This window comes from Chinchilla lanigera, unplaced genomic scaffold, assembly GCF_000276665.1.
Source record: "Chinchilla lanigera isolate Chin_1 unplaced genomic scaffold, ChiLan1.0 scaffold00088, whole genome shotgun sequence".
Classification (NCBI taxonomy): Eukaryota; Metazoa; Chordata; class Mammalia; order Rodentia; family Chinchillidae; genus Chinchilla; species Chinchilla lanigera.
The window spans coordinates 5,531,470-5,547,230 of record NW_004955489.1 but is presented as its reverse complement, the minus strand read 5'-3'; the positions used below and the strand labels follow the sequence as shown (position 1 = coordinate 5,547,230).

Here is a 15,761-nt window from a genome sequence, read left to right as displayed (position 1 = left end):
TTTTACCTTTCCATTTTCTTCTAGAGATGCAGTCTGAAAAAGAAAATAAGTCCCAAAGAAGAACACTGTCCCTTCAAAGGCAGCCAGAAATGTCCAATATAAAAAGGGGCCCAACTGTAGCATGGCATTGCCAGAAATTTTCCTGTTGAGAAACAAGGGGAAAAACCAGGTTAATAACTTTCTGTGAGCTGTTCATTTAAACATACAGTGAAATACCAAAGGTAGGCATGGTTTTGACCCTCTTATAATAAAGGGGGCTACCCCTCATTAACTGAAAGGTTTTTGGTAAAGGGCCGGACTGAGCTGAAAGCTGATCTTCACGTAACCACCTCCTGACTGAGATATTTGAGTAAACTGTCAAAATGCTTCTAAAATTCTGGGCACTGACAACAATAACACCATCAATAATAACTGGCTCACACTTGATGATTAATTATTATGCTAGGAACTGGGTGTATAGCAATTTGCATCCACATAAAAATTACAAGATAGGTGTTATTACTCTCACTAACAAATAATAAATAGCCTTAAAGTGGTGTAATGTACGAATGTGATCGAAATATACAGTGAATGCCACTGCTGAGTGCCAGCCAATGGAAACACAAGCTCATAAAAACATGGTGTGACCTCGTCTGCTTTATTCACCCTATCTGGCACTGTGTGACTTGTGGCTCTTCCCCAAAGGCAAAATGACCATGAAAGGTAAATGTTTCGAATTGATTCAGCGCACTGAGGCAGCCACAACAGTGTAACTGAAGACATACAGAAAAGGACTTTCAGAACTACTTCAGAAAGTGACAAGGAGGATGAGACGTGTGTTCCAAGCAAGGTGGAGTATTTAGGGGATTAACAGCAATGTGTCTTTCAGTGTAATTTTAAAAAATTTAAACACTTTTTAAAAAAATTATACCGCATGCTGGTTCCCAAACTTCAATGCAAATCAGAATAACCTGAGGATCCACAAAGTCTAACAATGCCTGAAAGTCAAATATCTGATATTCTTAATCATGTAGGGAAGCTAAAAAGTTGATCATAGAGAAATGCAGAGTAGAAGAGAGGCCACTAAAAGCTAGGAAGAGGTGGGGAGGACAGGAGTGAGAGTGTAGAGAGATAACAGCACCAAAATACAGATAGGGGTCGGGAATAGTAGTTCTGACATCCTATAGCACAGTACCATAACCACTGTCTATAATAGTTAATTAGATATTTCAATATATCCACAGGAGAAGTATAAAGATTTCTAGCACAGTGAGTATCTGTAATGGAAATGCTGATTATCCTGATTTAATCATTATATGTTATATATGTATAATGAATTATAATATATCCCATAAGTAAACACAAATATTATATGTCAACTGAAATTACTGATGATTGGCTCTCATTCTCATTCTGACCTAAGCAGCATGAGGTATGAACTGAGTATCAGGGTATTTTTCAAAGTACTCCAAGGTATTCCAAGGCACAGTAGAGTGGGGGAACCACTAGTATAGCATCATGACAAAATTTACCCAGTAAGGGAGCTAATATACAGTCCTACATTAAAAGCACTTCAAAGCATATGTTCTCAACTGTGCTATCAAGATTTCCAGCTACTATTGTTAAAATATTTCTTTTATCATGTGTTTGTGGAAATTTAATCTTTCTAAGGTTGTAGGGAGTCCTTTATTGCTTTCCAGTGAACAAAATCACGTTTAGAATTGTACAATAATACTTTGATAAATAGCAGGTGGACAGATTAAAATCTGTCAAAAATAGCACAATATTCTTAGGCCAAGTCAGAATGTGTAATAAAATTGCCAATTCTAATAAAATGGAGCTTCAGAAAGATGAGTTTCTGTATGTATTTCTTTTGGTTTCTATTTCAAAGTGCTCTGAACAGTTATCAAATGGTACCTATCAAATTACTCAAATAAGACACCTGTTGCTAACACTACTGTGAATGTAACTGGGCGGTACTAGCACCTCTATAGTGTGAATACAACTGATTCTTGTCCAGTTGGTATTGAGTACAGTGAAGTTTCTGAAAACACAGCAATTATTATGTAACTTTTACCTACTACGATTTCCAGGTGCACGCAGGAATCTGAAATTGTGAGGATGCTGTTTTGTCCTAGAAAAATGGCAGCAGAAAGAGATGGCTGCCTTCCAGAAATAAGCTCTCCCCACAGGCAGTAAGCCATGTTTCCAAGGCAACCAAAGGAAAGGCACCTCCCTAAAGATCCTTGCAAGGAGTGCCCAGCAACTGCCAGACAATGTGGCTTTTCAGCTATTGGCTTGGGCTGAGACAAAGAAGGCAAAAGCAGGAGAGAGGTTCCTGTCTTTACAGACCATGGGAGGGACTACATAAACTGCAAGCATGGCAGGGAATCATAGGATGCTGGATTACAGGGCAGGCTTTCTAGCTGCATTCAGATGAATGAAGAAGCTGTTGAAAACTCAGAATGGGGCAATCAACAAGAAAAGCATGAATGAAAACCACAATCTGGGGAAAGGCTGACCAGCAGCACAAGCCTGAGCATTTCCATATAATGACAGGCAGCAGGTACACCAGAACCCTTTCTTTTGCCTTTTCAAGTTGCAGAAGAAACAAATTACACCTGTTCTCTGAACAGATGTACAGTTTATTTGAAAATTTCTCTTAAAAATATGAAAACATTCAATTCTGTCTTGTTTCATGTCAATGTATTTGGAAATGCCTAAGTCAATAAACCCCAAAAGATGAGTCTGTAACATTCCGCACAATGCCACTGCTAACATTAAGTGATACACTACAGAGACAATCACCTGCAGATAGACTAGGGCTTTGTGTTTACAAAGGAGCAGTTAGAGTAACAGAGCAATCTACAGTCTACTGACAGGCTGTCTGATCAAAGAAGGCACTAAGTACTTAGAAGTACAAGCTTAGGAAAGAAAGCTGCACTTTGCGCTGGACAATACATATGCACCACGGTCTTTGTTTTGGTATCAGATGTGGCAAGTACACTCTACACCAAACTGTCCAATAATTCATGATGTACACCTATGGTGCAGTAACTAAAACTTCATAGAGACCTTTACAATATTTTGTACCCAACGGTTTTTTTTTCAAGTTCTCAAATTTGTAAACTTATACAAATGCTCAGCACAGGCTGGAAAGTATGTGGAGGTAGAGATTAGAATAAAATTAATAGCTACCATCTAGTGAAAACTCACTATGTGTCAGGCACCGTTAAGTTCTTTTGTATGCAACGACTTATTTAAACCTCACAAAACTATTGTTACTAGATGCTATTGTTGCCCATGTTTTACTGAAAATGAAAGACATATACATCCCAGTCAAGAAACCCAGAAGTGACAAGGCAGGATTTGAACTCAGATGGTTAAGGTTCTTGTTGGCACTGAACAGGAGGGATATGCTTAAGCCCCTCTTCAATGTATAGCAGATGTGGCACTGAGTTTCACTTTTAGTGATTATCTGCAGACAGCTACAGTTAAAATGTTTGAAAACAACTGGGCTACAGCATAGAACACAGGGCTGGTCATCAGGAAGACTGACTGTGTGTGTGGGGGGTGGGTCATGGGCATTAAACCAAGGGTCTTCCCACTTAGGTATATCCCAAACCCATTTTTTTGTTTGTTTTAGACAGGAACTCAGCCTCAGCGTTAACTTGTAATCTTCCAGTCTCAGCCTCCTAAAATGCTGGGATTATGGGGATGTGGCACTACACCTGGCTGGGGGAACTGAATTTTGATCTACATTTTCCCTCTGGTTATACTCTGTGTCCTCTGGTAAGTCATTTCTGGGCCCCAGTTCCTCTTTTCAAAAAGGGTGTGGATTATGAGTTCTAGAAGACTTTTATCAAGGATTCTATGATTCTCCTCTAGGTCTAATCATCTGCTTACAAAAATGCAGGAATCAGAAGAACAGTATTTTGAAGAGCCAATTAGCAAACTCTACATTGGGAAAACTGAACAACATAAGTGACCAGATTGTGTCAACAAATAAATTGAGAGGTTAACCTACAGATTCAGAGACTCAAAAAGAATATTACCCAACTTCCATGTATAGATAGACCTTAGATCTGAACTTGGGTCCAGATTCAAAGAAGCAGGGTATGAAAGAGGAAATAAAAGAATCCAGACATGTTAGCTACATGTCCCAAATTCCCATAATGAATACAATCATTATACCCTGAAAATATGCACTAAATTTTTAAAAATTTAAAAATTAGTGAATTGGAGAAATTTGAACATTGACTGGATATGTCATGACATTAAAGACTTGGTAGGTATACACGATAAAGTAGATTATTTTTAGGCCATTATCTTTAAGAGATACAACCTGAAATAAGTATTTTATACAGTTATGATATGTGCTTCAAAATAAACCTGTGATAGTGTAAATGGGTTTCTAATGGAACAGGTTTGCTGATGAATTGATAGTTTTTGAAGCTGAATGGTAAGGACAGGGAAGTTCACTTTATAAAGAAGGTTTTCCATAGGGGAAATGCTTTAGGACATTAGAATGATCAAGAATTTTTTGGACAAGACTCCAAAAGAACAGAAAACTTCTAAATGTAACTAATGCAATTTAGCAGAGGGTAACATAACCTTGTCGATCTATTATAGGTAGAGATCCCTACCAAAAATCTTTGTGTGTGTGTTTGTGTATTTTCTTTGGAGGGGTGGGTAGTCAAAATATGATATCTTCCTGTAAGACACCAGTATAAGGTAGGTTCATGTTGCACAAATTAGTGATTTTGAAACAAATATCTCATATGTATTCAAGTACAGGACTCACACCTAGGAAATATGCCATTTTCCTACTGAATGAACTGGTTTTAGTAGCTAAAAACTAAGAACAGCACCATATCAAACCAGGTGAGCAATTCTGTATCCTTCCTACCCCCAGATGGAAGTAAACCCACAACTTAGAAAGTCTGAGGGAGTTTTAATTATATGTTCAACTTACATATACAACCGCGGGTCTGAGGTCAGAGTGTCAATGTGAATGTGCTGCTCCAGTAGGCTGTAAGCCAAGATGGGCAAGGATGTGAAGCAGATATTATACATTGTAAGATAAGCAGCATCATACAGTGGCTGAAATGACAAGTAACAGAGGAAAGAAATGTACTATAATCACCATCTACAACATTTAAGCATCTGGAAAAATCACTAGCTGAACACTAGTTTTCTTAATGCTTTTTATGATAGGAAAGAAAACTGTAAATAAAGCTATTTTACCTAATAACTGTGAAAAAGAATCCATGTTTTTAGTTAATATTTTACAAGTCCAAATCTTATATGAATCCATGTCTAACACCCTTTTCCTGAGAGGCTCTATACTTCCTCTGCTGCATTACTCCCCCCAAACAGGAATAACCCTAGTTTGACTAACTGCAAGTATTTTCCTGGTGATCTTTCACGGGAAGGTTCTGACAACTCTAAGGTTCCTAAACAGAATTTGGCACATAGAAAGCATTCCAGAAAATACCGAATGAAAGAGTACAGATTGGAAGTTATATTACATTTATAAAGGAAAGATCTGATAGTTTAATTGTTCTTTTACTGAAAAAACTGAAGATATTTTATGCACCACATTCTGATTAAGTTGAATCCACCTGTAAAGTGCTCCAGATATTGTCATACAGCCATTTACTGTGACCTAAATTAAAAACACCTCATACTCACGTATATTTTTGACATATATAAATGTTCTCTAATTTTTAAAAATGCATTTAAATGTGATATGAATTAAACATAATTATGTACTTTCAATCAGTGGCTGAAGATACAATTAGTGCTGGACATGGTGGTATATGTGTGAGTCTGAGGCCAGCCTGAACTACACAAAGAGACCCTGTCTCAAAAAGCCAGTGACAGAACAAAACGAAACACAACAGGATACAATTCCTATCACATGGACACTGACCCAAGAGATTGAAAACAACCTAAATCCAGTAAATCCTTGACTTATGAGTGAGTTTCATTTTGGGAGAGGCCTGGAATTCAGAATCCTTTCTTAGTCAGCCCAAGTGAGAGACCTTTGACACAAATATACAATGTATAGTGCTTTGAGCGTCTTAGCAGTCCCCTGCACATCACCACTGTTTTTCCTTTTGCTTCTGGACATCACGGGCTCTGACTGAGCACTGTACTTGTGTACACTACTGCACTGTACAGTAAGCACCCAGCAGTGCAAATATGACAACGTCCACTAGACACATGAGCTACTTCCCAGGATTTGGTCTCATCTACGAATGTTCTGCAACTCAAATGTTCCTAAGCAGGGGACTTACTACACTTGAACAGCATTAATTCATTCATTAGTTGATTTCTAAACATTTCCTGAATGCCTACTGTGTTTGAGTAAGAGAAACTCTTTGAAACTGGCTCAGCAATTCCACACCCTAGGGTATGGAAGACCCACTCTAGGGTGGCTTGTGGAAGGGGAAATGAAGGATGGATCAGCTTTTTTTTTCCGGAGGAGTTCCAGTCTTTGCCTTCACCATGGAAGTCATCTCCTGGCTTCCACTGCAGACTCTTCAGCTTTCGGCGCAGATCCTTCAGCCTTCCATCTCAGAACCATTGGCCTCCTGATATGGACTTGCACGGGACACTGTAGTGAGCTCCATACTTTCAACTGAGTTCTTCGGTCTCTAGTGCACAGACAGACCCTCTGCACTCTTTTTCATCTGACTCTGTGGGTGGCCACTGTAAGCCAATCTTGTAAATTCTTGTGTATTTGTATATCTTGTATTTTATCTGTTTCTCTAATAAAAATGATGTCTAGGTGATGGACACACCTATTAACTGCCAAATACTGAAGGTAGAGATGATTCATCCCTGTCCACCGAGAACTCAAATTCTAGACAGAGGTCCAACAGGGGCTGCACAAGGAGCTGGAGAATCCTGAGAAGGGGACTACTACTTTGGCCTGCAACCTGAGAAAAGCAAGACAATAATGCATGCAACACACAATAAAACTAAGAGGAGGAGGATTCTATGTAAGTCATGGAGAACTTCCCATATACATTTTATAAATGAATATCTAAACTCAGCAAAAACATTTCATTGAGTTAAACAAAAAAGGTGTTACAATGCTTTTAACTCTCAAGTCAAAGGATTAGTTTGTGGCATACAACATTATATTAGGTTTGGAAACCTGCCATTTTCACTAATGAGTAAACTGAAACAACACTACCAACTGGGATTGACTGGTGTGTAATTTAGTCTAGAATTTCATTCAAACAAAATAAGTATCAATCTATGTTTGTTTCACTATGGTACTTTAAGGGTACGTGAGAGATAATGGAAATTGTTAGATGCATAACTAGAGAAGACATAATAGCAGCAAAACAAACCACAGGTTTAGTTGATAAACTGTTTCTTGTTAAACTTGTTATACTGTTTCCTTCCCATGAAGACCAGAGAAAGAGAAAGAAAGAAAGAAAGAAAGAAAGAAAGAAAGAAAGAAAGAAAGAAAACAGAAAAGAAAAAAGAGAAAAGAAAAAAGAGAAAAGAAAAGAAAGAAAAGGAAAGGAAAGAAAAGGAAAGAAAAAAAAGAAAAGAAAAGAAAAGAAAAAAGAATGATCGTAGTTTTACTGAAGAAAGAGGCTTTTTGGTTAAAGAACCTGAATCCTGGTTTCATTTCTAAATTCTTGATAGACTGCTCCTTAAATTCCAAAGAATACATTTCTCCATGGGTCTAGATGGAAAAAAACCCTGACTATCCATGTACACTCCGAAGATACTTGTAATAAAGGTCACTACTTTCAGTATTAGTACAAGACCATATTCAAAGATAAGATTGGGCACTTCATATCACCTCCATAGAGAGGTCTTTCTTTTACCTGGCAAACATTTCTTCTTCTAAGATGTCTGCACAGTTCCTAGCCTCAGATACTCAGGTCTTTGCTCAGATGTTACCTTGTTAGACCTTTCACCTTCTTGAAATCAGCCCGCTCCCCTAGTCATACTCTATCCCTTGATTATGCACTGTACATTTTCCTTCAGAGTATATATCAGTATCTCACATCATAGATCTGTCTCTCCCCCTTCACCATGCAGCAAGTTCCACAAGGGTAAAGGAGTTTTTCTTTTTTTTTCATTTCATTTCCTTTACTTTTTTTTGAGGGGGGGGTGGTTGGTACTAGGGATTGAACCCAGGGCCTTTCTACTGAGCTACATCCTCAATACTCCTCCCCACCTTTAAACTTAGAGATAGAATCTTGCTAAGTTGTCCAGGCCAGTCTCAAAGCTGTGATCCTCCTGCTCAGCCTTGCAAAGTACTGGGATTAAAGGTGTGTGCCACCATTCTCGGCTAAGGAGTTTCTTTTGATCACTGCTATATCCTCAGCACTTAGTCTAGCACAAAGTATGCACTCAAGAACTGTTTGTCAAATGAACAAACATACCTACCAGTTAAGTGACTGAGGGACCTAAGCGCTACTATTATAGAACCCGAGGCAGTTATGTAACCTAAGCAGAATGAATACAGCCCAGAGCTGATACTTCAGCTGCTTTTATTTATTTTTTATTTTAAAGAGAGTAGTACATGAGAAACAAACAAAGAAATAGAACAGCAGCAGCATACCAGTATCACAAACAAACAAATCAAAGCAAGAATGTCCAAAGTGATACAGGGTCTCAAGACAAAATAATACAAATCAACAGTGGTTGTTACATTGCATATCGCTATCCTCAACTACATTGCTCAGATTACCACATGGAAGAATGAAAGATTGCTCAAATCATTAAAGACAGTAAGAACATAATTCTTCAATAAAACACTGGAGATAACACAGAGTTTCACTAGACAAGATGGTAGGAGTTCACCATTGCAATTCCAGTGCATACTGTTACCTTCAAATCAGTTGCTCAGACCACCAGACACATGCATGCAAAGTTGATCAGAACATAGAACATTGTGAGCATTAACTGTTCATTTCCATACACCATCAGACATCAGCAACACGTCATCGCAGCTATTCATATATATATTTATGTTTCATCTTCCTTCTTTCTTTTTTCTTCTTTCCCTCAGCCCAGTCCTTCCTTTGAGCAATTGCTTTCCCTTTCCTATCATCTATTGTACGTTTTGAGTTTTACCTAGTCTTTCAGGTTCCTTCACCAAGGAGACAATATAATGTTTACACATGTGGGTTCAATTTATTTCACTTAGGAGTATGGTGTCTAGTCGCATCCATTTACCTACAAAAGCCTCGAGTTCATCTTTTTAAATAGCTGATTAATACCCCATTGTATAAAAATACTACAACTTTTTTATCCATTCCTCAGGGGATGGGCATTTGGGTTGTTTCCAAGATGTAGCTATACAAAATTGTGCTGCTATAAACATGGCTGCACATATATCGCTGTAGCATGATGTCTTTAATACCTCTGGGAAAATACCCAGAAGGGGAATAGCTGGGTTAAATGGGACTTCCAATCCTAGTTTTGTGATGAATCTCCAAATTGATTTCCACAGTGGTTTCACCAATCTACACTCCCACCAGCAGTGGAGTAGGGTTCATTTTCTCCCCACAGCCTCTCCAGCATTTGTTATTGGTTGATTTCTTGATGATAGCCATTCTTTCTGGGGTGAGATGGAATCTCAGTGTTGCTTTAATTTGCATTTCTCTAATGACTAATGACGTTGAACATTTTTTTCATGTATTTATTCACCATTAGGATCTCTTCCTTAGAGAAGTGTGAATTCATCTCAGATGCCCATTTTTGGATTGGGTCTTTGAATTTGGGAGGCCTGATTTTTTTTAATTCTTTATATGTCCCAGATAGAAGTCCTTTGTCTGAGGGTCAGTTGGCTAAAGTTTTTTCCGACTTTGTGGGCTTTCTTTTTAATGTACTTGTGATTTCTTTAGATGTGCAAAAACTTTTCAGTACGATGAGATCCCAGTTGTTGATTCTTTGAAGTATTTCCCGTGCAGTTTGGTTTTTGTTCATGAACTCTCTGCCTGCCCTAATGTTGTCAAGATTTTTACCTACTTTCTCTTCTAATAAATTTGGTGTTTCTGTTTTAATATTTAGATCTTTGATCCATTTTGACTTTAAGTTAGTCAGCTGGTTTCATAAGGAATAAATCCTTTCTTCATAAAACTTATGCTTGGTAAACATCTTTTAAAAGGGTAACAAACCAGCTCACTCCTTTCAAAGTAACAGCATGTCAACCAAATCAAGCCAATGTCCCTTTAACTTTCTGCTAAATTCAGTTATGAAAGAAAATTTCAAATAGCTTTTTAATATCTGCAGTCACCTAGGGAAGTGAGAAATTACCATTTTGATCAATAAAACTTTAAATATACACGATAGCTGATTAATCAAAATTTGCAAAATTCTCTGTAACTAATATTGATTTTTGTTTTTACTTTATGAGACAGGGCCTCACTAAGTAGTTCAGGCTGAACTTGAACTCACTATGTAATCCAGGCTGGCCTCAAACTTGCAGCAATCCTCCTGCCTCTGCCTCTGCCTCTGCCTCTGGAGCACCGAGATTATAGGCGTGCACCCAGCCGCTAATATTGATTTTAAATATAAGAAGGCTGATGGCACTTCCTAAAACTAGAAGATGCTTAATTCATAATACAATGTGCTTAACTGGCATTACTGGGCTAACGACATGGCACAAATGGATAATACAGCACACTAAATGGTAAAGAGACAAGTTCAAGAGAAAACGAGCAGTCATTTCCCACTGAGAAGAATACATTCTCTTAACACTGCCAAGAAATAAAAAAAAATCATTTCCTATCATAAAGAACTAAGAAAAAGAATATCTATGAAATTTAGATACTCAGTATCTAATATCTATGACAATATGGTAACACAGACAGGCAAAAATCACTGAACTGCTCAGATTAACTATCAAATTTCTGAGATACTGAACATCATAGTTCCTGTATTTGGTTATAATTCCACAATAAGCAATGGGAAATCTATCTCAGTTGTTAAATGTACCTTCCCATTCCAGCACTTATGTGTCTATGTATTCAATTAATATATAGCATATTCTTTATTTCTATCAAATCAACCAGAAAGACTATAAGGGTGTGAGATTTTATTTGATGAAATACTGTAACATTATAGGACAAACAAATATGCTAACAAAAAGAAAAAATTAAAATACTCTTTTTAAATGTTATATCAACCCCATAAGGATATACTCAAAACCTGCCAAGAAGAAAGGAACAGGAAAATTAGCAATGCAAAGACAAAAACATTTGCTCCTGTCAAAAACCAGGTCAAAAAGATCAATTGTTGAAGAGAAAAAGAAATCCGTTTACTTTGAGTGTAACTCTCTAATCCATATAATCCAGTATCTAATCTACTACATTAACAACAAATGTAAATTACATTATAAGTAATTTAGGACACAAACCTGTTGTGAGAATCCACAGAAGAACTGGTACAAAAACTGTGGCAAAATGAAACAAAGGTTCTGGAAAATAATTAAGATAAGGTTTAACATTTTCACTTGATCAACTTACTAAACTAAAACAGAAAACTACACTCTAACAGTCTACGTTCATTCCTAAATCTTTCTATCATAATGTAATAAATCTCTATTCTAGAGACATAAGGAAACTAAAAAACAAATGATTACTTTGTATTAAGACAAACTTTCGTCCCACCAAATTTACTTTGACAACATCCTGCTATTCTTCCAGGAAAGAAATGAGCTCATCCAACATGAACATCTACTGACACTGTATGTTAAATTCCAATTAGATTTGCAAAATCATCACAGAAGTACACAGTTAACTGCACATCTTAAAGTTAAAGGGGATGTAAAAGGAATTGAGATGTGTTATGTACATGTATCAACTCCTGGTTATGAATGTAATCATTATGTACTGCAAACATGTACTAATAAAATTGAAAAATAAAGTCAACTAACGCCAGTAGTCAGAAAAGCTTTATAGATTATAAATTGACACTAACATTATCAATTAACGTTTTGCTAGCTTTTTAATACAAGAAGCATTATTGCATATCTAGGACATGCAAACAAGGCACTGTTGGCGACATCTAAAAGAGTACATTTCTTTCTGCTAAGGGACTTACCATTTAATGGGAGGGACACTAAAAACAAACATGAAAAATGCATGCCAGGAATTCACAGTTAAATGCCACTGAGTTTGTGTTTATAAAACACTAAATACATCTTCAGGAAAAACCTCCAAAACTAGGATTAAATGGGTATTATCCTTCAAAAAGCCTATGAGCTATGCTTATCTGAGGGTTGCTATCAACTGTTCATGATGTCCCTGGACTTCTCTTCGGAAAGCTCTTGCAGAAGTCCATTTTCTAACCAAGTCATAAACGCAATATCCTTCCTTCTGTCAAACAGTCTCACTTAATTCATCAGATTTAGCTCTGGGAGACGTGGGTTGTTTTTAAAAATCAAATGCCCTTCAACAGATGAGTATCTGCATGGTGAGGATACTGAGAAAAATGTACTACAGGCTCCGGAGGGTGCTCCGAAAGAAATGCTGTCCATATATGTGGAAATGCCCCACAGCAAGAGAATAAGTATGAGTCTGCAAGTTCATCATCTAGAAGAGAAATACTCATTTGTATTTATCAGTTCTGATATGGTACAGCATTTCTAGAGTTGAACTTTATGTTCAATTGTTGACAGCATTTCTAGAGTTGAACTTTATGAAAAAAAATAAGTATGCTAAGGTTGCAGAAGGCAGAGTTCAGTGAGGATCATGGTGATACTTCCAGACAGGAGTGGAGGGTCTCTGCATACCCCAGGGGACTGCAAGTTCTGTGAGAAGAGGGACACTGTCTGTCTTAACTCTATGGTGACTTTTTAATGCCTAAAATAGTACTTAGCACATGGTAACACACTCAGAACACAGTTGCTGACTGTATAAAGATGTTAGTACTTGAACTAGGTTTTAAAGATGAAAAACAATGTTGATAGCAGGAATCAAGGCAAGGCAGTATTTTAAAGATATATAATAAAAGAGGATCACTCTGGGAGAGTGCCTTAGAAGACAGATTAATTCTTAAATAACAGAAAGTTTCTAGAGACCTATTCGAAAAGTAGCACTTTCTAAAACTTGGCTAGATTACAAAAGGGGGACTGAGTGGAGAAATAGAAGACTGGATACATGTTACTGGTGTTCCAGGAATGGGACATAACAATCTGAAGATGCAATGATCAGAAAAGAGGAAGAAAAGACTTTGTAGCTCACCCAAAGAGGGTCAAAAGTCTTAGAAACCCTCCTGGGAAAAGGTAGCACTATAAAAGGAGTAATGTTAACTCACTAACAAAGAGGACAATGGACACAGAAATACCAATGAAGACAGAGGACATCGCCTACATACATAGTCCCCAACTACCTATGTTGGGAACAGGGATATATCAATTTCTGACCACTGAACAATACTTGCCATGTTAATGCTTGTTTAATTCTCAACAGAGCATTCCTTCCATCTGGTGGCAGCTGCTTGAATTGCAGGCCAAAATCCTACACACAAAGCTTTTGGAATATGGTTAGATTACAAGAAGATCTGTTTGGCAAGACTTTATGGAGTCCCCTACTAGGGAGAGGCAAGAAAGAATAACTATTCCCAGGTGGGACTATCAGTTACAGAGTGCAAGGGCCCATTATTCTACTTCAGCTTGAAGTAGAATAATGTAAATAAACATGGTGAAAGTATAGTTCATACCCCAGCTGAGGAACCAAAGCAAGTTAAATCATTTCTCTGAGCCCTACTTTCCACATATTTTAAATTGAGATACTACTACTTACTTAACAGGAGGTTTGTGAGGATTACATGAGAAAACAAAGTATTTCTGTAAAACAACAAAGTACCTTACATATATTAGGTTAATTATCATTCTTGCCATCATAATTATATCCCTATTCCTTCTCATCAATGTTTGACCTGGCTACCATGTGATACTGACTGGCAGGGTCTTAGCATATCTCTGAAGCTGGGACATACACCTAATATAGCATTAACAAGAAACCTAGTGAGGCGAGGTGGTGCATGCCGATAATCCTAGCATTTAGGAGGCTTTGCTGTGAGTTCAAGGCCAGCCTAGACTACATAGTAAGTTCAAGGTCAGTCTGAACTACATAGCAAGACTGTGTCTCAACACCACCCCCAGCACAAAAGAACCAAAGAAAGAAAAGACCTAGGATGAATCATGGACAACTGACAAGCATGAGAGTTTTTGCTGCTTTCCCTCCTGTGAAATATGGGTATGAAATTCCAATACCCTAACTATCTGAATGATTTAAAACTGGCACAGGCCTGGGGATGCAGCTTAGTGATAAAGTGTTCACTTAGCATGCATGAGGCCTTGGGTTCTATCCCAAACAATAAACACACACACACACACACACACACACATTCTGACATATATAGTTGGACTCTATTAAGAAATCTGGTAAATTCTATTCACTGGTAGAAAATAATGGGTGAGCACACTCAGCCTAATGTGTATTTTACTGCTGTGTGGTTAAAAGTATGACTGGGAAAAGACCCTTGGTGTTCAATAATGAGACCTTGGGATATTGTACAACTATTGTGTTTTGTATTATTAAACTTGGTGAGAAAAATGCTCATGATACATCAAGTGAAAAAGGCAAACTATAAAACAATCTGTATGGTACCAACAGGATTTTTTTTGAGGTGATAAAAATGTTTTAGAATTAGATAGTTTGTAGATCATAGTGAGTAAGTCACTGAAATGTATAACTTTAAAATGGATAATTTTGTTATGCGAACAATAACTCAAAAAAATCCTTTCATATGAGTTAGATGTGGTGGCACACATCTGTAATCCCAGTTACTAGGCTGGCTGAAGCAAGAAGATCACTTAAGACAAGAAGTTAGAGGTTAGCCTGAGTAATGTAGTGAGATACCTGTCAGAAATCAAATCAAATCAAACGAAAAACCCACATATAGTATAAGAAAATTATATATTTATATACATACACACACAGTAATTTGTACAGACAAAAGATTAGATCACATGAAAAAATGCTAACATTGGTTCTCTCAGTTGGTATGCTTACAGGCAATTAGATAACTACAAAAATGGATTTTGGGGAGTTGTTCTTTTAGAATCATGCCAATGTTTCACACATTCAGAAAATAAATAATAAAAAAAATCAGGAAGAGAGAAAGAACACAAATGGAAATCAAACAGGCAATGGTACAACAAGGTGGGAGAATCAGTTGAGGCCAGCCTGGGAAACATAAATGTAGCTGGATCCATCTCTACAAAACAAAACGAAACAGGGAGCCATGGTGCCACATGCCTGTAATCCAGTGCTTTGGGAGGCTGTGGCAGGAGGGCTATGAGTTCAAGTTCAGCTTCGGCAACTTAAAGAGACCCTGTTTCAAAAATGTTAAAAATAATTAAAAAATAAAGAAAAAAAAAGGATTGAATGTGCATCTCAATGAGAAGGCCCTGGAAATAATGGTAATAATAATAATAATAATGTAGAGGAGAAAGAGAAGGAGGAGACTTGTTAACAAATAACCTATTCACACTTGCATGATAGAAAAGAGAAAAGCAATTTAAAGTAGAATTTTATCTATATACTTTGAGGCTAAAAAAGAAAGTACTGCACGTAATATCTGTAACGATATGGAGAACACAGAGGACATGATGTCATGTGAAATGACCCAGACACACAAAGACAAACATTGCATGATCTCAATTATATAAGGAACCTAAAAAGTTTGATCTCATTGAAACAGAAAATAGAAGGGTGATTACTAGGGGC

General features: G+C 37.2%; 1 protein-coding gene across 4 annotated transcripts in view; it reads right to left on the bottom strand.

The window, feature by feature from the left end:
* Atp11c (ATPase, class VI, type 11C) overlaps window positions 1–15,761 on the bottom strand; it is a 172,743-nt gene that overhangs the window by 20,065 nt on the left and 136,917 nt on the right. For all 4 annotated transcript variants that reach the window (XM_013504485.1, XM_005404550.2, XM_013504484.1 and 1 more), the window contains exons 24-26: window positions 11,381–11,440; window positions 4,955–5,082; window positions 7–142 (exon numbers count right to left, since the gene is read on the bottom strand). In XM_013504485.1, coding sequence (XP_013359939.1) covers window positions 7–142; window positions 4,955–5,082; window positions 11,381–11,440 — 324 coding nt within the window. The remainder of the gene's footprint in view (window positions 1–6; window positions 143–4,954; window positions 5,083–11,380; window positions 11,441–15,761) is intronic.